The 14,525-nt window shown below is 46.5% G+C and overlaps 1 protein-coding gene across 1 annotated transcript; it reads right to left on the bottom strand.

The window, feature by feature from the left end:
* Nucleotides 1–8,985: 8,985 nt before the first annotated feature.
* LOC128303987 (uncharacterized) lies at nt 8,986–12,574 on the bottom strand. The gene is made up of 3 exons (XM_053041097.1): nt 12,505–12,574; nt 10,400–10,654; nt 8,986–10,327 (listed from the first exon to the last, which is right to left on the bottom strand). The coding sequence occupies exons 1-3, from the start codon at nt 12,572–12,574 to the stop codon at nt 9,414–9,416; spliced, it is 1,239 nt and encodes a 412-aa protein (XP_052897057.1). The 3' UTR covers nt 8,986–9,413.
* Nucleotides 12,575–14,525: the final 1,951 nt, after the last annotated feature.

The raw sequence follows: 14,525 nt of genomic DNA, 5'->3' as shown, positions 1-14,525 counted from the left end.
CAAATGATGCAGTGCAGTTTAGGTTATGTGGAGGAAAAAACAAAAACTGAAACACTTTAAACACGCCAACCAACATTAATCAATATTACGTAAAGAAGCCGATCTTCGGCGCAAGATGTACTACCGTTCAATTATGCACACCGGTGAAAAACGCTTCAAACCAAACAACAACAAAGCGAACCTACTTAACCAACCTAAGCACCAGCTGTTTCGAGGCTGTGGTGCCTTTTTTCTATCGGCCCGTAATTGAATGAAAGTAAAAGTTTTCATTTCGCACGCGCAAATCGCCGGCAGAAGGTGGGATGGGTTTGGTAGCCCAGCTACACGCCCTGCTGCGTGTGGGTGGGTGAGGCTGGGCCAATTATGGATCCAAACATATATCCGATAATCAAATCACGTGTGGTGCAAATTCGTTCCACACTGATTAGAGTTAATCGCTTCACAGGCTTCCTTTTAAAGGGAAGGATGAAGCAACCGATACTAGGCAGGAAGAGTTTTCCCCCTGGCTGGCCCGCACCTTTATGCCGGAAGCCTCGCTGCCCAGGTCAAAGAGATGATTAATAGGGTTCGATACGATGGGCTTTGTTGTCCGCGGCAGGCAACAAACTTGCCAACGCGTTGTTTTTCTTTTCTCCGCACGGTAAAAGTGGCTACACGGCCCTGCTAGTCATGCTGCAATGCGGGGCAAACATTAAAGAGCCCTAAATTAGCTGTAATATGGGCGGCGCGCCGAGCATCGTTTCGATTACCGAACGTTGGTGGCGGCCGGGCATGCTAAAATCAGATGGGGCAGTTATCAGGTTTTCCGCGAGGGCAAACCGGACGAGCTGGGACGATGATGACGTCTGACGAATTACAAGGTACGTTAGTTACGAGAGGTTTTGTACAAGTTTTCCGCCTTGGTTCGTTGTTTTCCACCCAGATGAGTGAATTGTTTTCTCGTTTGTTTGGGGAGTATTGCGGAAGTGGGAACCTGATCATCAGGAAGATGCTCCTACATTGTTGTTTTACAATGTTTATGTTTTAGTTACAGTATTTAAGAGTTTATGTGCTAAAGTGTAATTCATTTTTAGATTTTGTTGACATTCATTTAATGTCATTTAACATGTTTAAATAGAATCTTCCTCTGGATGATGATCCGAAATACTTAGATCTTGTGTGTCACTCGAGACAACTCAGACAAGAATCCAGCGGCACCTCGACACGTTCTAGTTCTGTTTGGATTGAATGGCAAAAATGGCTCCTACTTTAAAATTAACTTGAAACTCCTGTGAAGTAAAAACCTTTTCTGGATTCTTTACAGGTTAAATTGTAATGTGTGGAGTCTTTCTCACTTTTTGGTCAAAATGAATTCGTTTATGGAAATGAAGCTTTACTTAACTGAGATATTGGCCGTCAGTCATCGAATCGTCGATTTTTCCTTCTCAAAATCGATTTCATCTTTCAAAGGCAAGACAGAACGCTATATATTCTACTTCAATTTTAAACGCTTCTATAAATGGCTAAACCGAAGTGCCTATTAAACGAGCTGCTCTTTTCATGATGATCTCCATTCTATCATTCTTTTTACTGCACTTTTCACTGATAAATTGTATTACCTATATCAGAAACATCACACTTGAAATGACACCGAAAACATTAAATTATTTAACTTTTAGCTCACCTTAAGATAATTGGTCGATAACTGTTGCGTTACTGCAACGGCTCTCGGGGGCGCACCTTATGGGAATTCTCGTCGCTCGGCTAATGTATCCAGTTTACGCGGACGGAAACGCATAACGTTAAGAAGACAGAAAAAAAACGCCCCGTTCCTCACCACAGTGACACACTGGCCGAGTAAGGAAGTCACGAATCCGTGGACAAATAAAACATCACCGTCACCGGGTTCGCGGGCGCGATGAACACGAAACAGGCAGGCAGTGGGAAAGAGAAGTAACAGCGAAAAGTAAAATGAGAAACGGTCGAAACCAGCATGCGGAGTATGTATAGGGAAAAGTTGGAGCTCATGTTAAACCCTATTTAGGGATATATGCAGTCGACTGGAAAGATTAAATGGGCGGGAAGTGCAAAAGAGCGAGAATGAAGCCGATCCCACAGGCGACGAACGAAAGTGAGATGCTGAAGGGCGGTGGAGAGCTATGGGATAGGAGGACTGGTAAAAAAAAACTATCACTTCATTAAAAGTCACTTTGAACTTGACCGAAATCAATATTTTCCCAAGACCACTTTCGTCAACGACAAAGGGGTCGGAAGGGTGTCATTTTGGAGTCGTTCCTTTTCTCGTCCAAGCGAGGGCGCTTAACGATCGGTTCCGGAATTGTAGATCATTGCTGCTGGCACATAGGTCGCGGGCAGCGTTGGTCGAACGAGACGTAAAAAGAACAAACTCCGAAAAACCATTCACACATCACCCACCATACCCACACACGTACACGCACCAGGGGTGGAAGCTCTGGCACTTAGACGAAAGGGGGTGGAAAGCCTCAATCACAAACACGTGTTGCTTGTCCCGCAAGGAAAACACGATCGGTTATGAACACGATGCACACACGATTGTTGAAGGAACGAGAACGAGTGCCGTTTTATGTCTTTGTTGGTGAGTTTTCGTATTGTTTTTTGTGTTTTTTTTCTTGAGATCATCATCATTTATAATCTTGCCGTATTTCATTCTTGTTCAGATTCGTTTTCTCCTTCGTTGTTAATGTATGATTTACTGCTCTCACTGTCTTTCTATAATTTTCTTTTCATTACTTTTATTTCTGGGTGTCTTTCCCTCCGCAAAGTTTTTTTTGCAGAAGATTCTCAACTGCTCACAATTTCGCATCGTCGTTTATCGCATTGCTCCAGTGACAAACTGTACACAATTTTCTGCCGTGAATGCATCGCTTGGTCCAACATTATCCACTGAATTCAGTAACACATTACCGCGCCCAATCACAGAGGGTAATTAATACATCAATAACCATCCACTGCTACACGTTGACAACCCTTTTTTGTTTGCTTTTGCTACCCCTTTATTCAGTTTCCATGTTTTTTTGTCGCTCCAGCCCAGAAGTTCCCGGAATGATTTTTCGGAAGGTTTCGGATCTGCCAAGCAAAACCTTTTTAACGGGCTTGCAAACCGGATCGAACTCTTGGCAAGAAAAATCACCTAGCGGTGCCTTATAGGCTGGGCCGGTTTGGATTTTTTTTTGGCGGTACGTGGTGTTGATTTTATTTTTTTTTGTTCGCTCCACGTGAAACATGACGTGAAACTTTTTGTTGTGCCGTGGCGATAGTAATACATCTCTTTTTTTTGTTTTGTTTGTGCGGCTTGTGCTGACCCGCGAAGAATAAAAATTGTTGTGGCCGATTGTTGGGTTTGGTTTATGTTTTCACTTTTACTTGTGTGCACTGTATCGGGGTTTGCGAACAGATCACATTGCGCACAGCTAGTTTGATTTGCATACAGTTGACAGTTTCGAATGCACAGATCGAATTAGTAGAATGTGTTATAGTTTTAGGGCTTTTACGAAACTACCAAACACAAGACCTAATACTTCCACAAATTAATCACACACACACCACACACGGCCGTTACACTTCAAGCGCTACACCAAGCAGAATTGTTTTTTTCTTTTAATTTTGATGAAAATTAATTACATTTTCCTCGTACTGGAAAACGTTGGCTTCCAAGAATCACCGTTAAAGTCGATTTACAACACAATAAAGTCACCGATTGTGGCCCGGACTGATGTAGCTCTAATGCACGAAACCAATTTCCCAAGGTAGGGAAAATCGTCTCTCTTCCAAGCACAAACACACATGTACAACACTGGTTCGGGTTTTATCAAAACATCGTAAACAATCACTTGGAAAAAACCCATAAAACAAATAATGCCCGTCAATTTCATCATCATCTCGATTTGTGACACGATTCAATAAAAACCAACCTATTATTTTCTGCTCGTTCTTTTTTGCGCAAAACTCGCACTTGTAAAATAAAATAAAAACACACAGCAAACTCCACTGCGAATCAATCCACACAGGAGAAGGACACTCGTGGAAAACGCAGCTAAACACCGCACGCCAATATTCGCACACCCGGCTGGTTTGTGTTGTTTGTGTCGCCCTTTTTCGCGATCGACAGGAAAAGTGTCTGCTTGCGTATTGTTATGCTGTTGAAGATCGAATGATCGCTTGATTTGAAAATGAATTAAATTTTAAATCATGATCATCATCGGGCTGCCGTCGTCGCCGTTTGCTGGGGTGAGCCGGGCGTGTGGTTGATTTTCCCCCTACCCGAGTTTTTGTGCCAACACACACCGGCTTGGCGCGCTGCGGTGCAGCTTTCGTCTCTTTTCCACCGCGCGGGGTGTGTGCGTGCGTTTCAAGCGGGCGCGTTTCCCATTTGCGGGGAAGCCCACGGTGGCTTGTGGGTCCGCCTTGCATCGGTTTCGTTTTCTTTCGTGCTCTCGCGGCACGATTAGTTTGTGGAAAAAGGGGTGCTGTAGCGTTTTCTTATGTTTACCGGTAGCACTTGGTTGGAATGTTATTTTTTTACACTACCAAGAAAGGAACAGGTTTCAAACACTTCGTTAATTACATTAATGAAGTTTTTCAAATTCCCGATGTTGACATAAGTGAAGCATTATGAAGTATAGATTTTTAGATTAAGATATTTTATATTGAAGTACAGTTTTTGTTTGTAGCTTCAAAAAATCCCTGAACATTCTTGCTCCAATTGAACAGAATCTAGAAATGGCGTCATCATTGCATGTTAAACGGAAATCTTTGTGAATAGCTCTAAAACCTTTGTTTAATCTACGTGGACATAAGGACCGCATTCCAAAGATATCAGCGTAAAATAAATTGCGGAGGAGCTCGAGAATTTAAAACTAAAATGTCTGCGTTTACTCAAAAAAAAAATTCTGGGTATAGATACTGCATTAAAAAAACCCCCACCAGGAAATATACATAACAGAATAATTATAAATGACACACAAGTCTTTCAGGACGGAATTCTCATGAAATTCTCTCCAAAAAATGTCAAAATAAGAAATTATCGCCTGTTTGAATCCAAACTAACTCAGGCAGAGGTTATAATTTTATGTTGCTATCTAAATAATAGTCTAACAGGGCCAAATACACCCGGGAAAAGACTGGAGAAGGAAGCATCTTCAAACGAAAAGGAATTGTACCACAGGTTAATTAGTTCTTAGCAATTCAACCTGGCCATTTTTCTTGCATAAACTAATTAGTCTAACAGTATATTTAACCATCCTTAAAGCCTCGCATCAACCATATTTTGTTTCTTTAATGTTTCAAGCATGAAACTGCATGTTTATTTGCTTCTAATTTCGAATTTCTATCAACTTATCAACCGCGTCTTTCGCAGGCTTTCTCTGTGTCCGCGATTCACCGTCGCTTTCTTTCACTCTCTTTCGTTTGGGGTCCTTTGTCGCCGCCGCTGCTATTGCTGTCATCTTCCATTTGTCTTCAGCCGCGCGTGTTCGTGCTCTCGTTCGCGATTCTCGCTGACTGTCTCAGCTGGATTGTGTGAAGCAGGGGTGGAAGAGACGGTCCCCATGGTCGTGGAGGGGTTTGTTTCTTTTATGACCGTTTTCGCCCGGCTTGTGGCTTCGCCCGGGTCTTTTGTCGTTGTCGCCAGAGTTTGACGTTTCTATCTGCTATCCGCGGTCCCCATCTCGCGTGGCCGTGTTATAGAGTAATCGGTTTACTGCTGATCGTTGTTTTGTGCGCGATTGTTTCGCACTGCTCGCGGCCTCCTCCGCACACCCGCGGCCGCATGTGTATTATTCGCATTTTCTAACCTTCCACCTAGCTCGTTTACGCCGGGTGGAGGAAAAGAAGAAGACTACATAAAATCACAAAACCACCCCTGTTTGGATGCGTGTCTGCATCATCTTCAAACCCGATCGACTCACGATCGGGTCATGGCGGGCACGAAAACGCCCAGCGCGCGCTCGAGAAGCCAGCTTTGCTCGCGAAATGTTGACGACTTGCACTTCTTGTTTTTTTTTTGGCTTTGGCCTACAACAACATGCGTGAGACTGCGTGGTGGGTGGGTGGTGTACGATCACGCGTGATCGTTTATCGAGCCCCCCCAAAACACCTTGAGGCGAAAGAGATGGTTCCCAGCGTTTACCAATCATCTTCATGGGTTGGACGCGCACACCACTCCAAGTTACGTAGTAGTGCCTACCGGAGGAGCGATGGGTGATGCGGAACCAGGACGCTCTGTTGCGCTGTGTATTTACTTCATGTTCCGTTGCGGGCCATAACCTTACGGAACGGATTTTGCACGGAGCGCCGAAAGTGGCTCGATCGAGGTTCAATCGCGCTAGTTAACCTTTACCTGGAGCCCCGGTAACCTGGAGTGGCTGAATACGCTGTCACGATCATGTCGGAAGTAACGCGTCGGCGACAAGGTGCGTCTAGTGAAATGCGTACATTTTGGGCACCAGATTCGAAATTTTTTGGTGACTAACTCCTGATGTGACGCTGCTATCCACAATGCCCCTCATTTCTACCGAATAGCGATGGAAATCTTCTTCAAAGTCTGTAAAGATCTATATTTCAAATCATGCAATGTCTAGGCATTATCAAGATTGAATAAATAACCTCCGAACGTAACTCATTTGGAGTGAAAAATGAAGCTAATCCAACGTTTGATTTGGGTTAAATGAGCAATGTAAACATTTCCAAGAGTAGTAGCTCAGTTACCTCATTATGCTTCATATCTTTCGCGTGCATTTCGCGTACGGAGTTTTCCCATCATTCATTCACCAATGGTGACTGCATTTAGCTGATGTGGTGTGAACTTATGTATACACTTGTCTGAACATTGTGAGATGATACTTCTTGCCGCATTGCCGCTGTGCGCACAGCGTTTGACTGTTTTGGGTACCGAGAATGAATCGTCAATGGTCCTCGATGCATCTTCGATGGATATCTACATTCCTGGGAATTGTATCACCTCTCAGATATGCGCGTACCAATTTTAACCGGCACTTGCAACTGCAAGATGGTCCGGAATCGGTGCGCAAACATCTTACAACGAACAGCTTACGAAACGAGCTTGTATAACGTTATGCTCCCATATACTATCGCCATCGTACAGCTCGGATTTACCCGACGTGTCAAGAGCTTTATTACGTGCTTCGTATGCAAACTTTACAACACTTCTTGCGTTGGCGTCCGGTTGATGTCGACGGCAACACATACCGATGCGCTCAAGAAACACTTGTGGCACCCAAGCGCACCGCACCGTTTGTCGCAAATGGAACGAAAGCTTGTCACAATCATTTTACTGACGAATCACTGACAGTCGCAAAGGGTTGTCATTTGATTGACCGCGAGTTCGAACCTTTGTAGAAAGGGAAAATCAGTACGTGCATGAATGTACCATCTTCTCTCGGTGGGCCGAAAGCTCAAAAGTCCTTTCTGGGACACAAGCACGCTCCCGCTAAACACCTTCCCAGCGATTGCCTGGAAGAGATAGTTTGGGCGAACATTTTTGCATAAATCTATGAAAGTTCAAACACGGGGTGATCGTTTCGCACGGAGCCGCAGCGGTTTGTGGTTCGGTGAAACAGTTTCCAAGCGATCACTTTCTTTGGCCTTTTGGTCATCGAAGCGGAGAAGCGTCCTGCTGAAAATATACAACCAACTGCTCACCCAATTCGATGCACCCGCAGAAACCATTTGGCAAATGATTGGGGGGTGGGGAGGGAAACACATTATGCAGCACATGTTCCGACGCACATTGGTCGGTGAAACGGTCTGCTGGCTAAATGCGTTTGGCCGGTCCAGTGACATTTGCATATTTCACCGGCAAACCTCACCATCAAAACCGGTGTAGAATGCCGATCACGTAATGAAGTGAACAAAAAGTGACAAAAGGAAACAAAACCAAAAGACACTTTCTACCCCACGGTTTGGCCAAAATAGATGATTAGCCTGATGGTGGTGGATGATGTTGCGTGCTGCACATATACGCTTCATATCGGCTGCCAAAAGACGCGTTAATTTAACGTTTTGACCAGCTTTGGCATGAAACAGTACGATTTCTTATCTATCCTGGCCGCAGACAAGATGGTCTAAAAATCCCGATCGAGAATGTCACACATAATGTCATTTGGAAGGAGTTGCATCAATGCATGTGAAGAAGATTAGGTCAATAAAATCAGTTCAGAAGAGGAATAAACTGTCGTGGACTCGTGCATTCCTTCCAATGAGATGCGTCTGTTGAAGATTCCTCATAACTAAGAATAACTTAAACTTTGTGTTACTCTAAACAACTTAAAGATGCCTAAATGACCTCGATATCTGTTTTTCTGGTATTCAGTAAAATTCATTTCTCCGATGTCCAAATCAAATTAATGAAATGACATCTCTATGCTAGGCCAATCAGCGCCTAGTGAAATATCTTCAAAATTCTCTTAGAACAGTTCACTATTGAAACCTCAAACCCAATAACATTATGTCAATTACTTAAATTTTAGTGGGACTTAATGACGATTGATGAGGGCAAAGTAAGACTCGTAGATCAAACAGCAGAACATCTACAATAAAGAAGATTTTGAAATAAGGCGAGATTTCTACATGCTAATAACATCAATTCATCAACCTAACGTCAGAAATATCTGACGAATATTGTTGGATTTTTAGGGTTTGAAGTAAGGGTTTAAAAAAATGATTACAATTACAATTATATCAACTGCAGTAATATTGCATGAACACCGAATGAATTTGTGAAATGGACTTCAAGGACTGAATGAACAATAGCAAACTGAAGGCCAAGCGTGTAACGTTGCTATGGATCAATGATCCCTCTCTTCACGATCAGTGAAAAATTCCTACAAAACATCCTTATTTCAATACCTACCGATCAAAGCGCTGACTTAAAACTTAAAGCACAACATTATTCACGGTTCAAGCACACTAAACGAATTGTACTTTTTATTTGCGCAATGAGTGTTTTGTTCATGTGTTTGGACTTTTTTTTTTTGTTGTTGTTGGTTGTTTTCATAAAAATACTACATTCTAACAGCTAAAGTTTTAATTTAAAACATTACACACAAAAAAAATGAATTAAAATCACAATGCCGACACCGGCTTCGAGCCGGGCCGGAGAGACTTCAGAAGAAGTAGTAGTAGTTGTGGTAGCTGTGGAAGTACTAGCAGCAGCCATAGAGCAATAGTTGTAGCAGTTCCGAGCGTAGCCAATTCCTAGCCTATCCGATCGGCCAAAACTCACTGCTTCCGTCCCGATGTATTATGGCTACGATCTTTTGCGTGAGCAAGGTGTCCCCTCTCCTGGGCAGATGACGAGTGCGAGTCTTTTGAACTAAGCCGCCTTGTTGGCTGTGGTCGGGTGGGCTACCAACCGAACCAACCGTGTGGGGACGTTAAACGAGTACCGCCTTGACGCCACTGATCGGTGGCATCTCCTTCACCGTGCGGCGGAAATCTTCCAGCTCACAGCAAAGTACGTACCCGGCTCGGCCATCCTGCCACGCATCGTTTTCGTGGAGCTTCTTCAGCCATGAGATCTGCTCGCACAGGTTCGCGCAGAAGCTTCGCCTCTCCTGCTCCTGCTCGGTCTGTGGCGATTTGCCAAAGACGGCAAACGCGACGGCCCGCTCCAGCGAGCGCACCACCGTCCAGTGTAGTCTTGGCACCGGGAAGCGATTCTCTCGCACCAGGTACACCTCCGCGCTCTGATTGTGTTTGTCCTGTAGCGTCATGACGCCGTGCGCCCCGGTGTATATCTCCACCTCGGACACCTCGAGCGCGCGGATGTCCTGCAGCAACCGGTCGAGGTTCAGCAGCAGATCGCGATCCTTCACGATCTGGTAGTTCCAGGCCATCTTTAATACTGAAAGATACTGTCGGTGGGTGAGCAGCGCTTCGTTGATGTACCGGCGGGACTCGATCTTGGGTGCATTCTTCACCCCAAACACGGGCCGGAAACGTTCCGCCTGGTCGTTTATGTTGAGCGCTTTGCTAAGGTCAACCTTGTACCGTTGCGTCGGATGATAGCCGTGGAAGTAAGTCGCGTTGTCCTTTACTTTGAGTGCCAGCTGTTCGATGCTGTTGGTGCCGGACTTTACCTTGGTGTGGATGAAGTGAGTGCGACCGAGCTTTACGTCGTAGCACGCCTCGCCGAGGATGTAGGATTTGTTCGTGACCGGATTGGTGAACCCGTACTCTATCGAGCGCAACGTTGCCGGACATCCACGCACCGCCACAATGATCTCCTCGATCGGACGCTCCTTACATGCCAATGCCGACACGAAGTTCTTATCCATACCGTTCACCACTGTTGAGGATGAACGAAGAATGCTTCTGATTAGTGCTCTGTTACTATACCTTAGACATGATTGCCACTCACCAAACGTTGTATCCTTCTTACATCGGGCCCACAGCACCTTTTCGGAGGAAAATTCACGGAAATAGTTGGGTGAGCAGGAGAGTACCACCTCATCACCGGTGGCCAGTGTAATCTCCATGAGCTGGCTGTCGCTTTCGGGTGAGATCAGTACACCGTTCTGTGTGAATATCAGCGGGGATGAGTAGGACCAGTCCGGTTTCAGCGGCACGATGCAGTTACGTTCCACCGCTGTAATGAGAAATTGTCGGAATAGAACTGATATTGCGCTTTAAAAGATTGCCTACGTTCAACGATCACCGCGAGAACGTATTTCAGAGTGATCGGAGCGAAGAATCTCCGACATTGGTCGTAACGGAGTTTGAAGTGGAGAAAGTATTTTCTAAACCACGTAACAGGAATTCCATGGAAATTGTAGACCGTTGTTTTATTTTAGTTTTACTGAGCAAACGGAGATGGAAAAGTCCCGCTGAAGCAAACATAGCTGAAACAAATTATTCCCGGGGAAAACGTGTGACCCTCTGTTTACAGTACAGCCACAGCCTGCTGATCGGACGGCATCCCATGGTGAAGCAAAACATATTTGATACGGTGATTGCAGATCGCAACGCGGATCGAAGGTCAGCAGGCGTGTAAATACCGCCCGGTTTAGTGACGGTGGAAAGGTAAGTGAGCTGCTGCTTGAGTAACAGCTCCACATTTTTGCAACCTTCAGCGCCACATCGGGGAAAGGCGCTTTGCGTCAAGATGTTATCAGACGCTGTTCTTGATTTCGCGTAGACAAAATGTGGGCTGTAACGCCATGTAATGAAGATGATCAGACACACGCAGATCCAGCAAAGGCTGAAGAGCTGAAGAATCAGCAGATTACTCATGTGTAATTTACTTTGTTGCCCTAGACAACGTTGATCGCAGGATCTCCCACGTCGGGAAATAATGTCATCGTCGGACACTACTTACGTCCGGGTATTTCACAACCCGCTCTCGAGTGCCCCTTTGCCCCGAACGATGGCGCTCGTACGCGTACGTGGAGATCACTTTAAAAAATGGCCACTAATTGACGGCATGGTTTGCCCCCGCGTTATCACGTACACCAGTCATCAGGCTGCGCCCCATCACACATACCCCTATCAACGGTCCGCTGATGTGCAACACTTTTCTTTTCTTTGTTATGTTTAAACATTTCAATTGCGATTTTACATAAATTGTTTTTCATTTGACCTTAGCGCGCGGATGCTTCTGGTCTCGCGGTCCAGATCGCTGCCCCGGTGTGTAAGGTTCACACACATCAGCAGTAGCGCCCCGTGTATAGCAAAAGGTGTACGATACTTTGTCGCACTTGCAAACGAACTTCATCGTCACCGATTTCGTCACTGCCCTTTTGGACGAACCGCCGGAGACGCGGTGGCGCGGACGCCATTGATTTGATTATTTCGCGCCCGTTAGCCCGTTCCCGTCCGACAAATCATCGCAATCGCCGCACACTCACGCTCTCACTTAGCAACCAGCTGTTTCGAGAACGTGGTTACGGACGAACCAGTGTTTTGCCACGATGGGATTGGTTCTTCTGTGTTGTGTCTAGTGCTAGCAAGGACGCCCCGGACGCGGAGTTCTGTGTGGTGTTGGATTTCCCCCTCACACCGGACATGTGTGTTTACGGTAGAAGAGTTGCTAGTGATGCCTCTACTTAAGCCACGCACGTGTACTGATTGATCTTGACGGGTCGTGTAGAAGTTCTACGGCGAATTCTACACCCACCCCCCTCCCCTCCCCCCCTCCTTCACTGCAACAAGAAGGCGCGATTCGGGAAGCGAGTGCATCAGCATCTTACCGATCGCGCCAAACAGCAGCTAGTGGAGCAAATGGCGCTGCAATTGGTGGGTTGTTGCAGTGAAATTGCTCAGCATCGTACCACCAGAGTGGCAAATGCGCAATTGGATAAATGGATGCCTGCGCTTGTTGCATTTCCTGAACCTCTACACAGACGTACGCGGTGGAGTTCGTCGTGACGTCTGTAGATTTGGAACTGCGGGATAAATATTCTCGAACACACCCACTTTTGTGAACCTCCCCCCCCCCCCGTAGGTGAAACGAGAGTAGAACCGTACCATTTCCGGCCGCACGATGGCGCGCTATTTGCAGTGCCAGCAGCAGTAGCAGCACTATCAGCCTGTGCATAATGGGAACGACGATGGGCGTATTGCAGGGAACACTTTCAGCGTGGCTGGCAACCAGCAGTCGGACAGACGGGAACTGTATCACTGTATCACTGACGGGTCGGAGGTTCGGTTTTTTTTTGGCCGCTTCCGGTCGGCTGTCACTCGCACACGCGCTCACCTGGAACACGGGGGTCTGAGTCGCACACAGTAGACCCACCGGACAGCGAACATCCGTTCTGACAAACACTCACTCACGCACGGTATCACGACACACGGCACGGCAAACAGTGGTTTTGTGCGCTGTACGGCGTCGTCGGTTCACTGATCTCTCAGGACGCGATCGGATTAAATTGGGCACGGCAACACAATCTTTGCACACACTCACACGATGTTTCACCTCGGCACAGCCTCCGGAACGCCCAAAGACAAGCGGAACTCTACGGGCCGCAAGACAAGAACCGTGCTCGTAGCAAATCGTCTTCAATCGCTCGTACGAAATATCGGACTGCAACTAAATTGCGAGATGTCGGTTGATCAGAATTTATACGGCTTGCGCGCTGGTGTAAGTGTACTGCCGGACGGACTGCGCTGGACAGCATCACCCGTCCAGGGCTGAGCGACGGGCATCCATCAGCAGGCGGGCAGCAGTGGGCAGCAGTGCTCCAACGGAGCGTACGGTGCATATATGAATGATGATCATTGCGATCGCGGCTCCGCTAGTAGTGGTCCCAGGGGATGCTTTGGACCGTTTGGTGCGAGAGCCGCGGATCGCTCCGAGTTCTGAGATGCGTACTCTGGCGCTGAGCGGGAGAAAACTACCCCTAGCGCTAGCTTACTAGTGCAGGGCAACCAACGTCCTGAAGCTGGGTGACTTCCAGCAGGTCTGTAATGTTGCCAACACTGCCCCCGTTCTTCTAGTGATCAGAACTTCAGCAGTGAAGAATAGTTTGGAGCAAGAGAGAATGTGAGATGAAAATCCGGGTGACCATAGCTGACGGGTGGTTGATGCTCCAGTTTGTAGTGCTCTTGGCAATGAACCTACTTACACATCGCAGCAAACCAGGGTTTCGAATACTCACGCGCACGGCCACCGATAACGTTCCCCGAGAGTAGAAAGGATCCGAAACCGAGAGCTGGAGAGATCGAGAGACGGAGAACTCGCTCATTCTGGCTACTTGTAATGGAGCTATTCGCACCATTTACTGACAAGGGGCTGGTTAGCAGCATCATCATCAATCATAATTTCAACCCCAGATGGAGTTGCTGTCGAATCGCTGCAAGTCGTGGATGCTCAGTAGAAGGTAAAGGAACTTTGGGTGGATACTAAGCTTACCAGCTACGTGTGACGTTTTCCAATTCTTTCCGTCACCGTATATGAGGAACCACGAATTCTTGATGAACTCGATTCGCCTCACCTCACCTCCAGTGGTGCTACCCGTTATCAGAGGGTTGATAACAACGTTTTAGAGTACGTTGACCATGAATGGTTCGGTGTGCTAGGTGTGGTAGGATTGGTAGTAAATTCCTGGAAGAAGGAAAAAAAATACCACCACCCATTATCACTGAAACGTGGCATCACATCTGACACAACTGGAATAGGCTGGCGAGGGTGTCGAAGCTGCAGGAAGTAATGCGAAAAGAAGTGACGAATGAAAGAATTACAAACAACCAGAGCATTCCGGGCGTTTGATAAGCACTCGTTCCAAAAAGGTGAAAGGTGGGGCGCAAAAGGGCGCAATCATAACGCCCGGTGAGGGACCGTGCCAGTTCTGAGGAACCGTGCCTGACCCATTTGGTAGGTACGAACAAACCGCGAACTCACTGTGGTGATGGTACACGCAAAATACATCAGACGGCGCAAGCGTCCTTGGGAAGTTCATTACGGAAACGGTGGCGATGCCTAGTTAAGGCGATTGTGTTTCTTGGCGGGATTATTCATGATTGTCTTCTGCAGTGCGGCAATTCACACT

Source organism: Anopheles moucheti, chromosome 3, assembly GCF_943734755.1.
Source record: "Anopheles moucheti chromosome 3, idAnoMoucSN_F20_07, whole genome shotgun sequence".
Taxonomy (NCBI): Eukaryota; Metazoa; Arthropoda; class Insecta; order Diptera; family Culicidae; genus Anopheles; species Anopheles moucheti.
This window is presented reverse-complemented; position numbering and strand designations above follow the sequence as displayed.

Bases quoted from the DNA above. Each gene is read 5' to 3' on its own strand.
- LOC128303987 (XM_053041097.1), bottom strand. From the start codon at position 12,574: ATGCACAGGCTGATAGTGCTGCTACTGCTGCTGGCACTGCAAATAGCG. The intron at 10,655-12,504 runs GTACGGTTCTAC...GCGCAATATCAG, and splicing joins CCATCGTGCGGCCGGAAATG to TTCTATTCCGACAATTTCTC. The intron at 10,328-10,399 runs GTGAGTGGCAAT...CATCCTCAACAG, and splicing joins TAAGAAGGATACAACGTTTG to TGGTGAACGGTATGGATAAG.